General features: G+C 41.1%; 1 protein-coding gene across 1 annotated transcript; it reads left to right on the top strand.

The window, feature by feature from the left end:
- Nucleotides 1-2,173: 2,173 nt before the first annotated feature.
- pim3 (Pim-3 proto-oncogene, serine/threonine kinase) lies at nt 2,174-7,119 on the top strand. The gene is made up of 6 exons (XM_005797210.2): nt 2,174-2,662; nt 2,795-2,904; nt 2,991-3,041; nt 3,186-3,549; nt 4,378-4,554; nt 5,100-7,119. The coding sequence occupies exons 1-6, from the start codon at nt 2,575-2,577 to the stop codon at nt 5,300-5,302; spliced, it is 993 nt and encodes a 330-aa protein (XP_005797267.1). The 5' UTR covers nt 2,174-2,574; the 3' UTR covers nt 5,303-7,119.
- Nucleotides 7,120-17,607: the final 10,488 nt, after the last annotated feature.

Consider the following 17,607-nt stretch of genomic DNA (forward strand, 5'->3'; position numbering starts at 1 on the left):
CAATTTCCTGCCATCGTTTTGGCGCCCTCTCTAGCATGGCGCCCCCATGCATCACATATAGGGCATACCTACTTGTTGAGTCAATGTGTAATGAAAAAGACTAAATATCTTTCAACCTGGTTCATTCTTATCTGGTTTCTCTCTATGAATTTGCATGACTCCAGACACACCCAATGAAAGTATTTCGTTCCACCTGTTGCACATGTCTGTGGTGGAATGCGCCAGGCGTACTCCACACGTTTCACTGTGATCCAGGCTTCTTCCAGCCCAGCGACTTTATGGAAAACTCAAATAAGCCGGTAACCCAGAACAACGTAGTAGTTCCAGTTCACCTGTTCTCACTTGTTTGGACCGTAGGAGGCCATGCGTGAAAAGGTTTTCAGAGTTCAAGGGTGCGGAAGAGTTTAAAAACCCTTAGAGAAGAGGAATACTTTCGAATAAAACTGAGTCTTTTAACCAATTACTATTATTAGGATCTTTATCATGGAAGGACGCTGCAGGACAGGTGGTAGATGTACAGTATATCTGCATGAAATAGGCTGTTGCCAGCGTCGGTGCAGGCTGGGCATATTTCCTTTGAAGCACAATCCATTAAACCTTTGAACATCTTTATGCAAATGTATCATAAGATAAAAGCAAACAAACCCCTGAGGTTCCGTCATATATCCCTACATAATCTGCATGCACATAGTAGTATATCCCATAACATGCAAATGAAGAAAATACTGTACATATATGGTGAGACTGCTCACCGAGGCAACCTAGAGACCAAAATAATGCAAATACTATCCCAAAGTTATGCTTGCAGTACACACATGAGTTACAGATCAACTGTTTAATGTGGATCGCTGCAGTTCAACATATAGGCTGTTAATCTGCTCTCAAAGTGTGTGGGGGCGTATGCGTGTGTGTGTGTGTGTGTGTGTGTGCACATTTACATAACATTCCAGCCGTATAGAGAGATAGCATTCCCTGGAACTCCCTTATGCTACTGTTTGGCTAGCGAGTGGCACACGCCCACACACACACACACACACCTTCATACAGAGAGGGCATCAAAGGTACCACAAGATAAAAAGTGGAAAGTTCACGGAGAAGCAAGGCCACGTGCAATGTTTGACATTAAAACTGGAAAGTTTACTTGCCGGAATGGACCAGCTGGCTCCTCGAGTGCTCTGATTACATTCCCATGTGCTTGCGCTTATTGTTATGATGCTGTGAGCCGCTGGTATGTTTTCATACTCCTGCCTCTGAACGGCGCGGCGTTCTCCTGCAGCATCCCTAAAAATGCCAAGTAGCGCATTAAAGTTTCATCCATAAATATTTGAAAGGAACACACATGAATCGTTGGGATATGACTGCGTGCAGGTGCGTTGTAGCAGAGAAATTGAGAAAATTGGAATTTGATATCAAAGACAACAGAAGAATGAATGTACCTCAGTTTTATGTTTCTTTTTGTACTTTCTAATACTATGCAATTAATATTTAACGATACTAATCACAAAAAATAAAACGTAACTAACAAAAACTAAATAAAATCTAATTAATAGAAAATATGCCCTCACACTTGTTAAGACAGTTTAATAATGTCTAAACTTTAGATTAATCTCAAAACTCAAAGTACAGTTCCAGTCAATGGAATGTAAACATAAACAGCCGTAGTGAGCGTCAGTAGATCTAACTTCACAGCTACAACACATACAGCAAGCTGCCATAGTTTGTGTTGTGCGTCTTCCTGCTGCAGAGCACAGAGGAAAGGAGAAGGGAGGGACGGAGGGAGAGATGGAGAGAAATTGCCGCCACGTGCGCTCAAACGACTCCTTTATTATGAAAACTTTTTCTGGATTGGTCGAGATACGAAACACTGTATTTATAGACGCTATCTAATTGGCTGTCTCCTCCGAGTCGATAGGATAACATAGCGCGCAGCCTCCAGACAAGGGATTCTTGGGCGTCTCGTACTATGAGAAAGTAGTGCGTCTGAAAAATACATATTTCGAAGGAATCTTTCCTTAAAAATCTATTAAGACCTATGAAAATTCACATATAGTCGATTTTAAATTTTATTCGCCAAATATTTTCAAGCTATGTTTTAAAATTTGGGTGGAAGTATTTGTTGTTGGAGCGGAGGGATACCAAGCCTCTTGGTTACGCGTCAAAATATTGGCTTGGGAAGACCGCGCCAAAGCACAGACAGCGGCCACTCTCCGGGATAATAACACACCGCAGCGGCCCCTTTAAACTCACTGTACACTTTGTACTCTCATGCTACACGTCTCTCCACACGGACTTTCTCTTGATTTACAAGGCGGCTTGTTTTTTGTTGGGAATACTTGACGTCGAGACGCAGGAGTCGGAATTGATGCCGGTTTTCGGGAAATAGTGTGCGACTTAACGGTCGTGACACGACTTTCTCGTCGGGCACCGCGTGCGGCGGAGTTGGCGCACAGCTTGGACTGGACTGCTCGCGCGGTCCGCAGCGCCGTTTCTGAGCCCATCGCTGTTCTTGCTTCTGGTGACTTTTTAGAACAAGCCGAACAGGAGTCGTTTACGCCGGCATCGTTCAGCTCGAATATGCTGCTGTCAAAGTTTGGTTCATTTTCGCACATTTGCACTCCCTCGAGTATGGACCACCTACCAGTGAAGATCCAGCTCCCGCCCGGTATGTCGCCGCTTCGCTTTCCATATTGGATTTCTCCTACCAAGAAATAATTATTTAAGCGAATCTGATTCACTTTCAACCGACCAATTGGTGGAAATTATTCTCATTTCCCCCCCTTTTTTTTACTTGCAGTCAAAGTGGAGAAGGAGCCTTTCGAGAAGGTTTACCAAGTGGGCTCGGTGCTCGGCAGCGGAGGGTTCGGGACGGTGTACGCCGGCAGCCGGATTTCTGACTGCGCACCGGTGAGGATTTCACAACGGGTTTTTAGCGCAGATAACGTGGATTTGAATGTGCACTTTTTAATGTGTGCGCTTTCGTGTTTTTCCAGGTTGCTGTGAAACATGTCGCGAAGGAGCGAGTAACAGAGTGGGGCACAATTGTAAGTGTGTGGTTTGTTTTGGTTCCCCCACCCCACCCCCCTTGTGTTGCAGCTGGGTGCGGGCGTTAATGTTGTTATTATTACCTGTGTTGTACTATTGTTATTAAACGACGCCATCTTTCTTTTTTTCTTCTCTTATTTCAGAACGGAGCTATGGTGCCGCTGGAAATCCTGCTGCTGAAGAAGGTCAGCTCGTCTTTTCGGGGAGTAATAAAGCTGCTGGACTATTATGAGCGTGCGGACGGCTGGCTCATCGTCATGGAGAGGCCGGAGCTCGTGAAGGACCTGTTCGACTTCATCACCGAGAAGGGAGCCCTGGACGAAGACACGGCGCGGGGCTTTTTCTGCCAGGTTCTGGAGGCGGTCAGGCACTGCTACAGCTGCGGAGTAGTACACAGAGACATCAAAGATGAAAACCTGCTGGTGGACCTACGCACCGGGGAGCTCAAGCTTATTGATTTTGGCTCAGGGGCGATTCTCAAGGACACGGTCTACACTGATTTCGACGGTAAGCGACGCTTGTTACTATTACGGGATGTCACGGTGCTTATCCGTGGTGGGATTTCATGAATATAATTATTTTTTTTATGCCTCCGTGTGGGCCGAGTTGTGTTTTTGCCCTTGATGCTCCGGCCGTGCTATATTCAGACGCGGAGGCGGTAACGAGGCTGTGACGCAGTGATCCGTTTTTGGTCGAGGGTCTTCCTCGCCAAAATCCCCTCGCGCGCATTAATATTAGAAATGCAAACCGGGTGATGATGATGATGCTGCTGCTGCTCCAGACAAATCTCAGTGAATATTTACAGAGGTGACTCATCGATATTTTTTTTTCATGTTTTTTTTTTTTTAATTGGTGACGCATTAATCTCTCGTGAGCCGGATTGTACTTTAATGTTTCCGGTCATGATGTTGTCATGGCAGCCTGAGTCACGGTGTGTGTAGTGGTGTTGTGGATCTAAGGCCAGTGCCACCTAACATCTGTTTGTTGTGAAACTAGAGTCGAGGCTTCACGTGATGGGCTCACGTTGCTTTAGTTTTTTCCAAGCGCGCCACAAGGGGGTGGCACAAGGGGAATGGCCACCCCTAGGAATTTGCATAATATATTTTTTAAACGGAATTTAAGAGATTAAGGTGAGATTACGCTTCAAAAAGCTGCAGTTTATACATGCCACAGCTTGTCAGTTTTTATTCCACTCACCCAAAATCCTGTCATTGCTTGCGCTGCTGCCTTTTTTTTTTGGGTGTGTGTGTGCGCATGTGTATGCACACTGTGATTCTGTTTTGTGGTTTTTGTGAGCCGACACTTTGCTTACGCTACTCCTCATTCAATCCCCAGGTACAAGAGTCTACAGCCCGCCAGAGTGGATCCGCTTCCACAGATACCACGGCAGGTCGGCAACGGTGTGGTCGCTAGGCGTGCTGCTCTACGACATGGTGTGCGGAGACATCCCCTTCGAGCAAGACGATGAGATCCTCAAGGGGAGGCTTTACTTCAGGAGAAGGATCTCAGCTGGTGAGTGTATACAAGTGCATAGGTGGACTCTGTTGCCCTCTAGCATTATTTAGTGGTATAGCAGTCTACTGCATATTATAGATCCAGCCATTCAAAGGTTAATAATGACGCTCTAAGACAGCCCTCTTTCTTCAACAAGAGAATTACTTTTTTTTTTTTTTCTTTTTTGTAGAAGTTTCTCCATACATTTCAATAATGCAACATCTGCTTTGAAGAATCTATAATCAGTCTAAAATGCAATTCAGATATGACCAGTCTAATTAGAACCATTTAAGTCCAATGTATAAGTAAAGCATTTATTCCATTGGGAACTTATTATTGAAGGCAGTTCAGACTCATTTAAAACTGAAATAAACCTTGTTAAGTGGGGAAACAGGAATTTTCTTAGTTCTCCCCATAAAATGGACACACCAGTAAGCAATAAACCAGTCATTTCTGTTGCCTCTCACTGACACAGTGGCGCCCTAGGTGAAGAGCCACGCGGTAAATTGCTAGTAACTTTTCCACAAGCTTATGTTGAACTCAGCTGATGTTTCCTCTTGCAGAGTGCCAGCAGCTGATCAAATGGTGCCTGGCCCTGCGGCCCTCCGACCGGCCCACTCTGGAGCAGATCTGCGACCATCCCTGGATGAGGAACGCGGAGGAGTCGCCCAAGTCGCCAGAGGAGCCCGCGGCGGGAGAAATCCGACTCAGAACCATCGACACGGACTCTTCGTCAAGCACAAGCTCGAGCAAGGAAAGCCTCTGAGCGCGGCTCTGATGGGACTCAGTGGACTTTGTGAAGAAATAAAGGGGAGATGGGGGGTGAGGGGGGTGAAAAGAGGGGACAGACAAGGCCTTCTGCCCACCCAGAACTGTCAGCGGCCATGTGCTTCACTCATCTGGCCCAGAGAGAAAACAACAGGAAATAAGAATACTTTCATTTTTTTTCCTCTTTTGTAGGGAATTTCTTATTTATTTTTGTTGGTTACACTTTATCTTATTTGTCCCCATCCCCCCCTTTTTTGTTTCAATTCAGTTCATTATACTTGTTTCCAAATGGGGAACATTTTGCTGTTTGGGTGGTCTTACCAGCACTATTTATTTCCCCTCCCTTTCTTTATATTACTAGGCAGATATATATGTATATGTATGTATATTGATACATACATATACATATATAGAGCTGGCAAGGCCCTCCTATTCAGACTGCTCTCATAGAGCTTCGAGAAGAGTTTTTATTTAAATGTTTTAATTTTGGAGTGCCTTTTTTTTGGAAAGCTGCTTTTCTTGGGGGACTTTTTTTGTCAACAACCAACAGTGAGGGTATGGGGGGGGTTACGGCCTGTGGCGTGGTGGTTAGATTGTCTGTGCTGTGATGGAAGAGGCTTCAAGAAGTATATATTTTTTTTATTATTATTATTTTATGTGACATTTTTGCCCCCCCCCCGTCCCCCCTTCTCTTCATCACTGTAAGCCAACGCCTCCTGATCTGAGAGGCGGAGGTGGAGTTTAAGTGGAGAGAGGATTGGGTGGGGTTCTTGAGGGGTTGCAGAAGGGGGGGGTGGACTGTTTCTTACAACAAAATACTTGAAAGCACCTCTTGTCGATCTCTGTAAACGCTGCTTATTCACGCTATAGCCTGAACAGGTGTTTTGTAAACCGAATCCTGTCTTTTCTGAATGTCTACGAAATGTCAATATACACCTTCGTTCTCTCCCCTCCTGCCCCCCGCGCTCCATCTTTTCCCTCCCCCATGCCTGTTGCAGGGCGAAGATGGGGAGGGGTGCTGGTACTTCTTTTTGCCTCCCACCATCTCACTGCTTGACACCACGTGCCCACCTTCCTCCCTCCCCTCCACGCCCCTGGCCTCCCTAAGGGTTTGGGGGGTTTAGATGCACAATCAATGCAATATTCATGGGTTCAATTGTTTTTCTTTTTTTTTTTTCCAACAAATATTGTACAGAGTATTTTTATTTTATTTTCCCATCCTCTTTTTTTTTTTTGTGTGCGTGTAAAAAAGTTTTTCTCTCTCTTCATTTGCATTTAATTTATTCATAAACATGTAGACATTCCACACTCTGTGGCTATTTATTTATTTATTGTCTATGCTTAAAAATCCTCCCTGCCCCTCCACAAACACACAAATATTTGCATAACCCACTTGGCCTTTGGTTTGCATTCCTATAACCTATTTTTACATTTCAACTTTTTTTTTTCTTCTTTTTTTTTCTGAGATGTTGAGGATGCACTGAAGTAGTTGTCAATGTAAAGCAGAATAAAAAGACGTTTACTTAAATTTAAGCAGAGCATTTGAATGTTATTTAATTTACTTTAAAGGAATAAAAGTCTGTTGGTAATGTTAAATGACTACGTATCAGAGTAATAAATCTGGTTTGTGTACTGTCCAGGTTAATTTAAGTTCTATGGCAAACTAAACAATAGGCAGAGCATTTTTTGTTTTGTTTTGTCACATAGCCTATAAATGAGACATTTCACTTTAGCTGTGTGACCTGTGTGAAGGATGGATATTGCTATTTTTTGATACAGAAGTTTCAATTAAACACCCATTTTTATGTACAGAAATCGGTCTGGTGTCTTGCTGTTTTCTTCCCAAACCAAAAATTTGTTTTGTCTCCTGTTTCTTTTATACATGACTTATTAGATTCTGTTGAACATACATTGCTGGTTACATTTACTAGCAACCACTCAGGTAGAAAAATGGCCTTAAAATAAAATTACATTGTCATACAGTTGAATAATCTCACACTGAAAAGTAGATTTGTATATATATTTACACTTTTATCAGTGTCTGGAAATGTTTTATTTGATCATTTATTGCAGAGTTTGTTTTTTTTTTTTGAAGTATAAATATGAACTTACATGGGACATTTTCTCTTAGCTGCTGTACCAAAAAAAAAAAAAAGTAAGACAAGTGAACAAATCATTAGATAATTTTCAAGATATTTTCAAGCATAGAAATGTCTACAATAAAATATTTACATCCATAGACCAGCTCGTATCTATAGACTAGACCAACATATAAGATAAAAAGATGTGTAAAAGCAACTGGAAGCTTAACAGGAAGTGTGTGATTCAGAAGATGGGACTAAAGATTTGGCATAAACAAAAAAAAAAAATATGTGGAAAATGTCCTCATTTTCACTGTTGGGTATTATGCTGTGGGCCTGTTTTTCTTCCAAATGACATAGGAACCACACTGGACGGCATTCTGAGGTTTGAATTAAAACTATTATGAGTCAACTCTCATAGCATGTAAATGATATCCTTACCACCGATTTTTTTTTTTTTTAAATCCAAAAAATATGGAGAGAAAATAAAAATAGGCATGTATAAAAATGGATGGATGTCTCAGACGGATAGATGGATGGCTTAATGGACCTAGATGTGGATGAGAGAGTATCTATGTAACGGTTTTTCCATTTAATGCCTTCTGCATTTCTGCCTGCTGCCCACAAAGAAAGCACAAGTCATAATAACCCGGACTCTATGAGTAAGAGGCTGATGAGTGGGATTTCCAGGAAGCAGGAGTGAAAGGGAAATGTTTATTGTTTTTTGTTTTTTTTTCTTGGGACCTCTGGTAAATTCGCGATGTCATGTTACACCTTCATCTTGCTTCTGGGAAATAATCTTAACCCCTCCTCCTCCCCACAACCATCACCCCATTTCCAGCACTTTGTCTCACTTCCTTGATTTCCCACAGGAAATGATCATCTTTGCTTACAGGAGCAGTCTGAAGCGCCCTCCTTGACGCATTTGCATCCGTTTGACTCCTTCCTATTCAGCCGGAGTGAAGACACATTGGTGTTTGAGGACTTGACAAGACGGCTGGTGCTCCAATCTTCGCAGGCGTCTGACTCTCGGCGGAGTGTTGGTTTCATGTATAGATAAGAAGTACGGTTTCTTTCAAAATTACCACTTGGACCATACACATGGATGTAGAAAACACCACTTAACACTACCTTCCAGTGCACTTCGCCTAATTGTATGTTCTCTGGAGTTCTAATGAGCTGCCTTTACTCAAGAAGGAGAGGAGAATATAAAGATTGTGGGCATGAATGTTGACAATTTGAGGCTTTAACTCTGGCCTGATAGTTCATCATTAGTCTTCCCAGAAGTAACAGACCAAAAATACATTTCTTTTTTATCCAGGTCGTCACAGTTTGCTGGAATTTTGACCACTTCCTCCTGACAGAACATTTGGATTGTCCCTGGCGGTAAATTCAGGAAAAGTTTTAATTATGGAACTTTTTCCTTGGTTAAACTCAATCTTTATTATTTATTCTTGCATGAATGCCATCCAGTGTAAGCCCCTCTCCCAACCAATCAAAATGCAGCAACTCATCTGAGGTAGAATAATATGCAGTGGACACTCACAAAAGTCTCAACAACAAGCATTGATTGCATGTGGCATGCATAAAAATAGAACATTTGTTCAGGGCATAACTGAAATAACCTATTCCATCTGGTAGACATCTGCGCCCCTTTGTAATGCCACCCTGAGCAACTGCCCACATGGCTCACATTAAAAACTGATGCTGTTTACATTTAACATCATAGAGGTAAAAACAAATCAAACAAACCACGTGGAATATAGCATTATTTACCTTTCAAAGACTGCATATTGACTAAGAAAAGTGAGCCTCCGTTAATTAAGGCATAAAAATGCAGCCATGGCAACATATGTCTTTTTCCATTCAATGTGCAGGATGTCTTCCAAGCATGTATGCACCACCCTGTGACGAAAATCAGCCGGAGTACGTTAACATCTGTGTTTCTATATGCATCCCCACTAATCCTCCATTGTCTTTGAGTCTTGGGGCTTATTGACATGCAAATGAGTGGCAACTTTTCTTCATTACAAAACCCTCTTCTCTCTACTGAAGGCTGCCGCAGGTCCTCACCGTGGAATCCTCATTAAATGTGGCGGGGCTTATTCCTCATGGTTGTCTCCATTAGGGGAGCATTATTAGTCTCTGGTACATTAGTCATGGCAACAAGGGGGGTATTTGAAAAGTTTACGTCAAAAATTCTTGCTTTATTTCTTATGTATTGCATCAAGGTAAAGGAAATTATTTATTCAGTCATTTTCACTCGACTCCACCTGTCCTTATGCAGTGCCTTGCATTTGTCAACCATAAACTTTGATGTAATTCAACAGGATGAATTAAGACCAACACAATAATTTGCAAAAATGATAAAGTACAGGAATTACAGGTTTGGGTTTTAATATCTGAAGGGTCTATCTATTACAGGGCGCTCTGCGTTTCTGCTGACTCGAGGTTGGCCAGTGTAGTTTAAGTTTAGTAATTTGACCCGTTCTGCTCTTTTCATGTGCACTGACCGACTGAATTGTGGACTCAGGGAGCCTTCAATGAGCGACAGAAATGACCACTTATTGAGAAATAGCTTATGGAAATCCCGGTGAGTGAATAACTTAGCTTAGCTCGATAGCTTGTGGCTAATATATATAAGATTAAACAACCTAACGCAGAGATATGTTTTTAGGTAAACTATTCTGGAGTTTGTCGAAATTTATTTTAATGTATAAATGCTTTGCTGTGTTTTACGTCATGTACCGTCAGAAATAAGAGTAGAAAGGCTACTCGCGCTAACACTACTGCTAGCACTAGCCACGGTGCTAATGCTAAAGGCCCGTATCATTTTTCACAAGGCTAAAATTAGCTCTACAATCACAGAATGCTTTTGGTATCGGTTCATTAAAAGTGCACACAGTAATAGTCAAGCCATATTAAAACTACTATGAGTTGGTTTGTTTAAAATAATATGCTGAAGTGTTAAAAATTTATTAATCAACATATTAGAAGCAATTAGAAGGTAAAATGTTTCATATCCCTGGTTTGTAAATCATCCTAAAATTGATTTTGATTAGTTACAAGTACCGTAATGCATTGCATGTTTACATTGTCAGTATGTTTTTAGTTTAACATTCTAAATCATTAGAATGTTAATTCTAATGATTTAGAATTAACATTTAACATTTAGCTTTGCTAAACTATATAAGGAAAAAATATGTCAATTAATGCTCTTGAAAGCAAGCATATGAAATCTGTAACAACTGAATGGAAATAGAATGACTTACTTTCTGCTCTTTATACAGATTGGTTTTGATTGTGATGCCGAGCCGCCCATGTGGACTGTGGACGGGTGTAAGCGGTGTGGCCAGCTGGGACATCAGAAGAACCTTCACAATGTGGAAACTCCATTTTGGGTTACAGATAAGATTCCATACACAGCACGACCCGGTAGCAACGTTGCTACAGAACTGAAATCAATTTTTATTTTATTTTTTCAAGACGGGAAAAATAAAATAACATTTGTAAACAGAGCCATCATAGCATTCGGTTAGTGTAACATATCATTACTCTTGGCAGAGCCCAGTAGATGTCTAGTGGCTGTCCCAATACTGGTTCACTTTAAGTGTTCTACATAACCAATTGTCTTCAGAGGTCAATTGAAAATGACCAAGCTTGGTATCTGTAATTGGTGCATTTTGGCGCAGTAAGTCTACAACAGACTACTGTGGATGATTTCTTCAGCAATAGTTTCTACTGTAAGATACTTTCATAGGTTTTCTGTCCTGAAGTTCAAACTATCCGAAATGAGAACCAGTCATCAGAATGTCACCCAAATTCCAATGTCAAAAATTCCTTGAAGGACTGGGTTCAGTAAGTTGAAATTTCAAGCATTCAATTATGTATCTCTGCATTCTCAGAGAAACCATAATCCATTTTTATCCATACTTCATCAAAGGGCAGCTAAATGACAAATACAAAAACGATTAAGTGACAAAATATGTAACTGTTATGTCAATTTTGATTAAAAGAATTCTTTCTGCCATATTTTAACCAAAAGGTATGGCTAATAAGATCATCTGTAAATGTATTATAAAAATAATAACCTGAAATATATGTATTGTTTGTAAGTAAGGGGATTCTTATATTGAAGTTTACAAAATATGAGGCTAGAAGTTGCAAGCACCTAGATTTAGCAGAAAGAAGCTACATTTCCAAGTATTTTGCTTAGGACTCTATTTTAAATTTAGTCAACAACACAAGTATAGAACTTCCTGAAGGAATTACAAATAGCTATCTGGTGAAAGACGTCCCAAGATGACCTTAAGATGACAACAAAATGTCCCTAAAGACATTATAAAATGGCACATGGTTTGTACCAATTGCCTCTGTAGAGGGTACCAATTTAAACATTGTTAGCACAACATGTCCCCAGACTTCAGGTTACAGAGAGGGCACATGGTTAATAAGAAACATCCAAAATGGCAGGTTCAGGATAACTCCGAACGAAGTGTATCGTAACCTATCTTGGGTACGATAGAGCCCCAAGATGGGTTTGAAATAGCTCACAGTAATAACAAAATGGTGCCAAGAAATGTTCAAAATCACTGATTCTTAGTACAAAATGTCATTGAGGAGGGTGGAAAATGACACATGCTTGGTTTGAGGTGTCCCAAGACAGAAAGCTCGTTTTTATACCCAAGAGCTGTGGATCAGAATGTATTTTTTTTTCCAAAAGTTTGAAATGGCGAGGGGGTGAAATGACAAACGCCCCTCTGGAATGCTGCTGAACTGGTAACTGGACTTCCAGGAACTCCTGTAAATAAAAAAGAACTATAAATTTAGTAGAAAAATGCATAGAATTTTTTTTTCTCTTGCAAAAGTACATTTAAAGTGCACCTACACGAAGAATGAAAGACATATTTGATAGCTAAGCAGTTTCCTGGCCTTTCTAGTCTGTTATTTACAAAAAGTTACTGATAATTCTATGAACATGCTTGTCTTACAGACATAAAGCTGTATAAAGTTACTTTAAAACTTTAAAATCCATTTTAATTCCTTAAGAAACTGTGGCTCTTTGAGCTCAGTTTAAAATGTGCGTAAAGTACTCCAACTTGTCAGCTGTGTCTGAGGTCACTGTTTCAATGGCTTCTATGTTGTATTTGGTACCGTCTGAACAACACTCCTACATATTAAAGCTGTCAGTGGTGGCTGGGGTAGGTGACAACTTGCTAGACAGTAGTGGAAGACGCCAGATGGACTTTGGGCCTGAGGGCCCGGATGGGCACAGATGGGTGGGTGGGTGGCACCCACACAGCCATCAACGCTGCCAGTGCCAGACTAAGACAAGGGGAAAAAAAAGAAAAATGATCAGACCATTGCTACTGATACTATCCGCTCATGACACTTTTTTCTATGAATGTGTGTTCACAAATGTGACCTTTAAGTAAGAAAGAGGAACGTGTTTGGAAGTCCACTCTTTGTAAGATTAGGAACTTTCTTATATACTTTTGGGTTTTAAATGTGTCTTGCTGTAAAATGGATGATTTCAATTAGTTTGGAAATGACAATTCCTGTATGTGTGCTTCCATTGCAAATGTGCGCAAAACTTTATCGATATTACGCTAATGTAAAACGTAAACACAATTTCGCAATTGTGGTGTTTCAAATTAAATCACATTAAAATCACATGTGAATGACTTTATTCACGACTAAATAATTGATAAACATCCTGCACCATCATCCTCTTATGACTTCCTGTTGTCTTCTTTGTTTTTTCTGCCAATAGCGACATCCGGTTGTTGATTACATGACTCGTGTGATGCAAAAACAGTGTTTCCATTGTAGTCTCGCAAAATAAGCGAATTTCGATGTTCAATATTGTTCAAAAATTTTGCTCGTTCAAAAATGCTATGTTTCTACTAAGCAACTTTATTTTCGGAATTCCAATTTGTGCAATTATATGGTCAATGGGAAGGCAGCTACTGAAATCCTTCTGAGGTCGATGAGCAGCATCACTTACTTTTCCAAGCCTATTGCTGATGACTTTCCTCCGTGACATTGTGATAATACATGCACCTGTATACTCCAGATCAGGAAGCTGTGGACTCACAAGTTTACGATCTGCTACTCAAGTGTTCTAGCTGCTGCCTTCTCTCCTGAATTCATAGAAACGGCAATGGGAAACTTACCTTTTCTCAGGACTTCTTTTTTTTTGACGACTTTGCATATTATGGCCCCCTTTCTGCCATGTGAACACTTTGTCCTCAACTGCATGTGCTTTTTGATTTGCATGTTGCAAAACGTCTTGCTGCCTTCTCCGGAGGTCTCCTGCTTCGTTACCCTGAGCAGAGCCTCCACGGGGACTTTCCACAACTCGGGCACGGAGTTCATTAAAACGCTGCGCCCGTGCCAGAGAGGAGAACCTGGCCACCCGGCTGGTGGGAACCTGCAGCCACTGCCGCGCGCCGTGAAGGCACTCATTGTTCTCGGCTAACAGGACACGGTGTAAACATAGGAACAGAGTGTGTTTTAGGAAAGGAGAGTCAAGCGGAGACTTTCACACGAGCGGGCGAACATACACACACACACACACACACATTCAACTCGTCTCAGAATCTGAGACACACAAACAGATTCCAGAGATGAAACAGAAACCAGGCAACAAAGTCCGAGTCGAGCCTGAGCACTCGGCTGCTGTTGCCAAGATCCCGAACAACAACAACTGCAGATCACGGCAGGTGAATCGAGGTGACTGCAAGCTGACTCTCAAAGTCAGTGATGAACAATTTGTCCATCACTTCTGATTATGAGTGGTTGTGGAAAGGGGAGGGAAGGCAAGAATGTGAGAGACAGAGAAAGGTGAAAGGAATGAAGGGACTAAAAGGGGATGAAAGAGAGTTTTCACGGTTGCATGCTGCAGGAAAACAAGATGGAAATCTTAATTGCCAAAATCTTGTAATGTGATCAAAAGAATCATTGACCCGGTGCTTATTTTCCCCTGCAGCTGTTATCTGTTTCTCCAGCAGCATGAGAGAAGGCTCTTCTGCTGATGAACTGAGACCCCGTCTTCAAAAATATTTGTCTGAAACCGGCAAAGCTTGTTGTTTCAGGTTGGACTGTAACAAGAGTCATCGGGTTAAGCTGTCCGCCCATGTTTGGAACAAATTTGTACAAAATGAAGCAAATTCTGACCCAGTTATATGACAGCAGAAATAACAAAAAAGAAGAAATTTCTTTTAAAAAAATGAAATGACCCCTATTGGAACAACTTTGCACTCCTCATCCCTCATGTGAAATTAGGTCACTCCTGCCAGTGAAGCTCCCCATTTACACGTCCATCTATGTCTCAACCTTCACCTACTGCTGCAGTTTAATAACTTGGAAAAATCGGAAGATGGCACGTTATATACAATTTTTCTGCAAGGCAAGACATATTTCACACATTTAGTTCTGTTAAATTCGGTAGATATGGCTCACAGCACATTAGGGCTGTTGTAAACGAATATTTTAGTAATCGAGTAATCTATCGATTATTCTTACGATTAATCGAGTAATCGGATTAAAAAAACCATTGGTAAATCTAACATAACACCAGTATTACTATTGCATATCAACATGAGTCTAATTTTTCACATTTGAGCATCCGTAACAGTAACTTTTATGTAGTTTAAAAAATTAACTTGTAACAATAACAGCTCATTTTCTAAGTTAACCTGAAGAAAAGTTATACAAAAATCTGAAATTATATTCAATTTACTAATAAAGAGGCAGGTTCACAAATACGCTTATAAAACAATGTCTATACTCCAGCTTTTGGTTTATGTATTCATCTTCAGTGAGTTTAATTGATGAACTCTCACCTTGCCCAGACATTTATAGCTTCGTGTTCAGCAATAATAGCGATGGGATTTGGCGCCTGCGTTCGTCACACACAGAAACACATGTAACGCAACCCATTAGTAACGATAGGAATGATATGAAATTTATTTTTCGGTTCGTCCGTAAAGTTACGCAACTAAAGCACAAGCTCAGTGTTCAGTCTATCTGCTCACCTGTATAAATAATCCCGCCGTGCTCGTCCCCGCCATTCGCTCTGAACCAGCAGCTCCCGGAGGAGAAAGGCTGCCGTACTCCAAGCATGGCTCCCGCCAGTTTAAGGATGCTTTGCCGAAAAACGACAAAGACCCGGACATTATCATGAATCAATAAAATCCTCCCAGGCCGACCTTATGCTGCTAACACTTAGCTTTCGTCAACAACTCAGGCGGAAGTGAGAGCGCTTGCGCAACGCAAGTAATAACCCGGTCGGAACACGGTGCGCTAAATAATAAAATATAACTTAACGAAGCTTTGAGGCAGATAAATTTTCCTCGAGGAACTTTAATAATTGAGGTACTCGAACCACTCGAGGAATCTTTTCAGCCCTACAGCACATACAAGTTAATAATTGGACAGTTGTCCAGCAGAAATTTAACATCCTCTAGAACGAGGGCAAGCTACGAAAGTCCATTGCTTAAGTGGATTTCTGTTCACAAAGGGATGCTAGCTACAAATAGTGGAAAATTTGCCATGGCTACAATCTTCCGATTCACCTTTTAATTCATAGAAATTTATTTAATTAGGTCTGGAAACACTTTTGAGAAGCTGGTGATGGAGAGAGTTAATCAATTCTGTTCTTCTGATGTATCTAGTTAAAGCCTGATCGTCTGGTGATTGTTAACGATGGAGGAAAAAACCCTTCAAAAATATGACTGGCAACCTCACAGTAAAGTAACTCCCTATTGACGCAGTAGCACAATGCGACGTTTACACCCTTTTGCCAATGCCCAACCACTACACAAAACTAAGAGGATTTCCTACACCCATATTTAATGGGGGTAGGAAAGTGCACTTGCTAAAACTAGCTGAGCGCATCTGTGTCAGTGCTAGTACAATTTGTTATGACACTGCAGGTTTCACCTTGTTAGAACAACATGAACGGGATTCAGTGCTCTGAAACTGAAACTGCTTAGATGTAAAGCTCTTTGTTTGGTTTACAGAATCTCATCCGGGTGGGATTGTGAGAATTTTTGGAAAGCAAATATGGGGTTTAGTTTTCTTGAAATCTACCGTGATAATAAATGAAAGGTACAACAATTGTAAATATCTAGTGCACTGCAAGGTCCACCGACAATGGACTAAGCACTGATTTAACACGTTGCAGCTGCGTTGGAAAGGTAAATGGTAGGACAAATTAGTGGGGTTTCTTATTTACTGCTCTCCACAAGCCTATCTATATTGTTACTGCTACCTACGTCATTACCAAAGAAAGCAATGCAAATTTGTGATGCTTAGACACACAAATCCAATCTGATCTCTTGCAAATCCCAATGCAGAAAGTTTGCCCTCGAGATTAGATTTGACAAACAAAAGCTGATTTGCCTGCTGTCTGCACACAGCCAGACACCTACCTGTTTCTTATGTTTATCAGTAGGCCATTTTGTTAACTCGTGTCTTTTCCTGATAGCTTTGTTTTTGAATGTTGTACTGTTCCACTCACTCAATCCCTTTGTCAACTCCTGTTCTTTCTTGAGTGCCATGTGCAACAAAACAAATTCAAATACATTGCATGTTTTGGTTATGCCCTATGGTGCCCATATTGACTTTTTGCCAGATTGTCGTATGTTCTTGTCTTGTGTGTCAGCGGAAAAATCCTTGGCATTAGCCCTTGTGTGTTGGTTTCTCAACTCGCACTCTCCCAGGCTTCTATCGAACCATCCACAAACTATCAGGTTAGACCGAAAAGAATAAAATGGGACTCCCATGTTGGGCATTACTCGGATTCCTGTCTCAGCACTCTGCGCAGTGGGATAGGCTCCAGCCTCCTATGAACTTACAATAAACGGGTGATGAGAATTGTTGTTCTGTGCTCTCGTGATGGAGAGTGCTACAGGAGGTCATTTTAAGTCAGGTTTGGTTTCAGGCATACCCTTAAAATGAAGGCAAACATGGCCCCAGTAGATATCAAAACTTCATGAACCATTTCTGATCATATTTCAACTGTCCTAACATTAAATGTAGCTACCAAGTTTTAGGCATTTCATCCAATTTTTTGCCTTCAATCTCTTACCGGCTTCTCAGACTAATGACCTTTCTTCATTCATTTCAATGTGAAAAAGATTAAGCGCATTTTGTGAAACGTCACATCTATGCTGATTTGTGTCTTACATATACAGCTATGGCAAAAATTAAGAGA

Source organism: Xiphophorus maculatus, chromosome 17 (assembly GCF_002775205.1).
Source record: "Xiphophorus maculatus strain JP 163 A chromosome 17, X_maculatus-5.0-male, whole genome shotgun sequence".
Taxonomy (NCBI): domain Eukaryota; kingdom Metazoa; phylum Chordata; class Actinopteri; order Cyprinodontiformes; family Poeciliidae; genus Xiphophorus; species Xiphophorus maculatus.

Coding starts and splice junctions, on each gene's coding strand:
- pim3 (XM_005797210.2), top strand. CDS start 2,575: ATGCTGCTGTCAAAGTTTGGTTCATTTTCGCACATTTGCACTCCCTCG. Junction 2,663..2,794: donor GAAGATCCAGCTCCCGCCCG/GTATGTCGCCGC, acceptor TTTTACTTGCAG/TCAAAGTGGAGAAGGAGCCT. Junction 3,550..4,377: donor GGTCTACACTGATTTCGACG/GTAAGCGACGCT, acceptor TTCAATCCCCAG/GTACAAGAGTCTACAGCCCG.